We start from the raw sequence: 4,345 nt of genomic DNA, 5'->3' as shown, positions 1-4,345 counted from the left end.
GGTGGCAGATGAGGTGCTTTTGCACGGTGTGGGACATGAGTATGAGAGGAAGGGGATGGAGAAGGGGTGGAGATTGGACTGGGTCTGGCTGGGCTGGGGATACATTTATTCATGGAAGCTCCCATCGTCCTGTGTTTGATTTGTGACTAAAACAATGCTAAGAACACACTAATGTTCTGGCTGTTGCTGAAGAGTGTTTGCACAGTGTCAAGGCCTGCTTTGTTTCTGACTGCTCCAGCAGTGAATATAATGGGGGGGTGAGAGTACAAGAGGTTTGGAGGGGACACAATCAGGGCAATGACCCCAAGTGACCATCTTAACCCACAAGTTTTCTTGCTTCTACTCTCCTTTCCTTTTCCGCTGTTCCACAGAGGTTGGAGGAGGGAGGTGTGCAAGCTGCAGGGTTGTGCCTAAATTTTTACTGGGTTTAACACACAACATTTACAAACAAGGAAGAGCTGGCTAGGAACGGAAAAGGCCAGGGGGAGAAGGTAATGTTGAGGATACTGAGAAAAAGAGAAGAAAAGAAATAGCAGGGCTTCTATAGGGCAGACTTTGGCCAGCTGATGGACCTTCTTAGAAGAAATCATGGGCTACTGCCAAGCAGAGAAGATAGGTCCAGAGAGCTCTTTGATACTCAAGGATCTCCTTTTCACGATCCAGAATAGTCCACCTTGACATGCTGGAGGTCACATAAGGTGGCAGGAGGCTGGCATGGCTGAGAAAGGAGCTGCTGGCTAAAACCAAGCATGAAGGGGAAGCCCAGAAAAGGAGGCAGCTGGCTGCATTGCAGCCTCTTTGGTTCTGAGATTCTAGGAGGAGAGTGACACTCCAGAGGTCTCGGCAGCGCTGCCCTCTTGCCACATGTCTCTCAGACGTTGCACAGGCCTCCCCTGGGGAGAGTCTGATCTGCATGGTGAATGGCAAGCGCAGGTGTGGGACACTGTAGGACATCCTGTGGTGGAGACGCTAAAGGGCTCTGGCAAGACAAAAAGCCCCCAAGAGAGCCGAGGTCTTTATCCACTTGGCTGTGGCTGTTGTCTCAACCCCCAAGGCCTACCAGAAGACACCTCAACCTTACAGCAGCAGCACCTCAGCGCCTCCTCATCCCACCCAGCACAAACCCAGAAGCAGAGGACCTTGGCCCTGCCCTTGGCACTGCACATCCCCACATCACCCTGCCCCAGGAAGAAACCTGAGGAATGGCTGAGGGACAGGGTCTGCCTTGCAGGGGTTGGGACTCAGGGCCTGGTCTTTTGGCTTGATGAAGCACACCAAGATTTACTCCTCATCAGAGCTACCTTCACCTTGCCTTTGCCTACCTGTCATCACTGCCTCACATTTTCCTTTTTAACCAGCCCCCAGGGAGACTTTGTCAGTAACCTCCCTCAGTGGAACCCATGAGTGCTCCAAGAAACTTTGAAGTTTGCATCTGACTTTGACTCTTGAGAAGTTTCCTCAGCTCCCCCTCAGGGTCTGAGTTTCACAGACTTGGCACCAAAACCACCAGAGAGATAATTAAAAAGTTCTTGGGCTGTTGCTCTGCTGCTAATCTGGGCTGGGCTCCTGGGACAGAAGAGCTCATGGCAAGCAGGCAGAGCTGCAGGAAGACAGCTCTGCCCAGCAGCAGCTGCTCTGCAAAGCGCAGCAGGGCTGAGGGGGCTGCCTGTGGGCACCAAGGAGAAAGGAGCGGGGCAGAGAGAGGTTAAAGGCAGGGGAGAGTGGGAGGATGGCTGAGAGCTCACTGGAGAACTCTTCCCAGCCTCTGACACAGTAAGTCTCTGGGTGCAGGGCAATGTGTCGGTGGCTCCTTGAAGGATCTCCTGAATGTGTACAACCTCTGGGATCTGCCTGTGATGCAGAAGAGGAAGACGGGCTGCAGAGCAGGGCTTCCCTAGTGCAGTGTGAGAGGGACAGGGCATGACGGCTGCCTTCTGGTGGGGATGGTTGTGGGGTGTGAAGCCCGGTGGGGATGGCTTGAGGGTGTGAAGGTGGGTGGGCAGCCAGGGGTGCCAAGGGCTGTCCTGCCAAGCAGTGTCTCTTCACCACAGTAGGCTGTTTTCTGGGGCATGGACTCTGTCACCAGCCAGCATTAGCACTCAGCCTGCCCAGGGAGTTCCTCACGGATCTGTGGGGGAAGCTGTGGGTGGAAGGAGAAATCCCCATCAAAGATGCATCTCTCCTGACACATAAATCTCTTCCTTCTGCAGAGAACAGGACTGAGAGTAACTGACCTGGGATGTCACCAACATGGAGGTGCTGTGCTCTGCTGTGAAAGGAGAAGGCTTTCCCAAATGCCAGCTGCCTTCCTCTCCTGTTCCCGATTTGCAGAAATATCAGGGTATTGCTCTGCATTTTTTCTCCTATTCCTGCTGCTCGTGTTCTTGTTTGTGAATCTCTGTGTCAAGGGGAGTGGGGGCGAGGGGGTGTTTCAGATGCATTTTGAGAACTCTGACCCCGGGGGCCTCTGGGCAATGCATTGTGTGGAATCTGGGAACAAGCTGAGTCTCCCTTCAAGAGATGCTGGGCACTGTCTTCCAAGCAACTGAGCATCCCCCTGGGCTGAAGGGGTTGAAGTGTCCTTCCCCCATGCTGGGGGCACATCAGCAGGGGAGGATGGGAACCTATTGACAGCCCCATTCTCCCCCACACGCGCGCTGCTGTTGTCATGTCTGGAGAGAGCCTGGAGATGGAAAATGGGGGTGAGAAATGTTCAGTGTCGGCTGTGAGTGATTCCGACGCAGACTTTGCTGTTCAGGAGAGCAGAGTTGGAAGGGCTGGGTCCCTCCCTGGGCTCTTGCTTCTCAGACACAGCTGGTTTGGGTGCTGACTCCATCACACTGCAATAAACAGGGACAATTGTCACATGGTCACTGAGGCAGATACCCCTCAATGGACTGAAGGCACCCATTGCCAGGAACAGCTATTGAATGCACGGGCTGTTTGACACCACTGCAATTGCACAGGTCTGACTTGTCTGGAGCCCATGGATAGAGTCCCTGCTTGTCAATCCTGACCTCACAAAAAGGGACTGTTTGAAGTTCCCTCAAAAATGAAGACATTGTGGGAGATATCTATGGGAAAAGGGATAAGACTGGCTCTGCGAAATCTGCCCTCACTTATCAATGACATTTTCTCTTTCAGCAGTCCCTCATTCCTTCACTTAAATAATGTCCAATGCCAGCTTCATCAACCAATTCCTCCTGGTGGCATTTGCAGACAGACAGGAGTTTCAGGTCTTGACCTTCGAGCTTTTCCTGGGCATCTACCTGGCTACTCTCCTGGGCAACGGACTCATCATCATCACTGTAGCCTGTGACCACCGCCTGCACACCCCCATGTACTTCTTCCTCCTCAACCTGTCCCTCCTCGACCTGGGCTCCGTCTCCACCACTCTCCCCAAAGCCATGGCCAATTCCCTCTGGAACACCAGGGCCATCTCCTACACGGGATGTGCTTCCCAGGTATTTCTCCTTCTCTTTTTTATTGCAGCAGAGTATTTTCTTCTCACCGTCATGGCCTACGACCGCTATGTTGCCATCTGCAAACCCCTGCACTACGGGACCCTCCTGCGCAGCAGAGCTTGTGCCAAAATGGCAGCAGCTGCCTGGGGCACTGCTTTTCCCTATGCTGTGCTGCACACGGCCAATACATTTTCACTGCCCCTCTGCCAGGGCAATGCTGTGGACCAGTTCTTCTGTGAAATCCCCCAGATCCTCAAGCTCTCCTGCTCAGATGCCTACCTCAGGGAGGCTGGGGTAATTGTGGTTAGTGCTTGTTTAACCTTTGGGTGTTTTGTGTTCGTTGTGGTGTCCTACGTGCAGATCTTCAGGGCTGTGCTGAAGATCCCCTCTGAGCAGGGACGCCACAAAGCCTTTTCCACCTGCCTCCCTCACCTGGCCGTGGTCTCCCTGTTTGTCAGCACTGCCATGTTTGCCTACTTGAAGCCCCCCTCCATCTCCTCCCCATCCCTGAACCTGGTGATGGCAGTTCTGTACTCGTTGTTGCCTCCAGTAGTGAACCCCCTCATCTACAGCATGAGGAACCAGGATCTCAAGGATGCCCTGAGGAAACTGATGACTGCTTGTTGTTCAAAAGCAACAATGAACTGCCCATCTCCTGCGTATCACTCGTAAGGGAATGTCGTTACTGTCACAGCCCGCAGTATTGGGAGGTTGTTTGTTTTGGTTTCTTTGGCTTTACCTTTCATTTGTTGTATTACTGCTGTCCGCAAAGCCTTTCTTTATTCTCCATCCTATTTCTAGGTCAGTGTTTGCCTGTTTTGTGTGCTCTAGAGACTTTGTGGAAATAAGGAGCTGTGCTCTCTCTGTGTTTAATCCACATA

General features: G+C 52.8%; 1 protein-coding gene across 1 annotated transcript; it reads left to right on the top strand.

The window, feature by feature from the left end:
* Positions 1-3,170: 3,170 nt before the first annotated feature.
* LOC104344008 (olfactory receptor 14A16-like) lies at positions 3,171-4,136 on the top strand. The gene has a single exon (XM_086481485.1). It carries the CDS (start codon positions 3,171-3,173, stop codon positions 4,134-4,136), a length of 966 nt encoding a protein of 321 aa, XP_086337611.1.
* Positions 4,137-4,345: the final 209 nt, after the last annotated feature.

The sequence above is a fragment of the Leptosomus discolor genome, unplaced genomic scaffold (genome assembly GCF_034619465.1).
Source record: "Leptosomus discolor isolate bLepDis1 unplaced genomic scaffold, bLepDis1.hap2 HAP2_SCAFFOLD_31, whole genome shotgun sequence".
In the NCBI taxonomy this organism is placed as follows: domain Eukaryota; kingdom Metazoa; phylum Chordata; class Aves; order Leptosomiformes; family Leptosomidae; genus Leptosomus; species Leptosomus discolor.
Note: the sequence above shows the minus strand (reverse complement) of the source record. Positions and strands in the feature narration are given on the sequence as shown.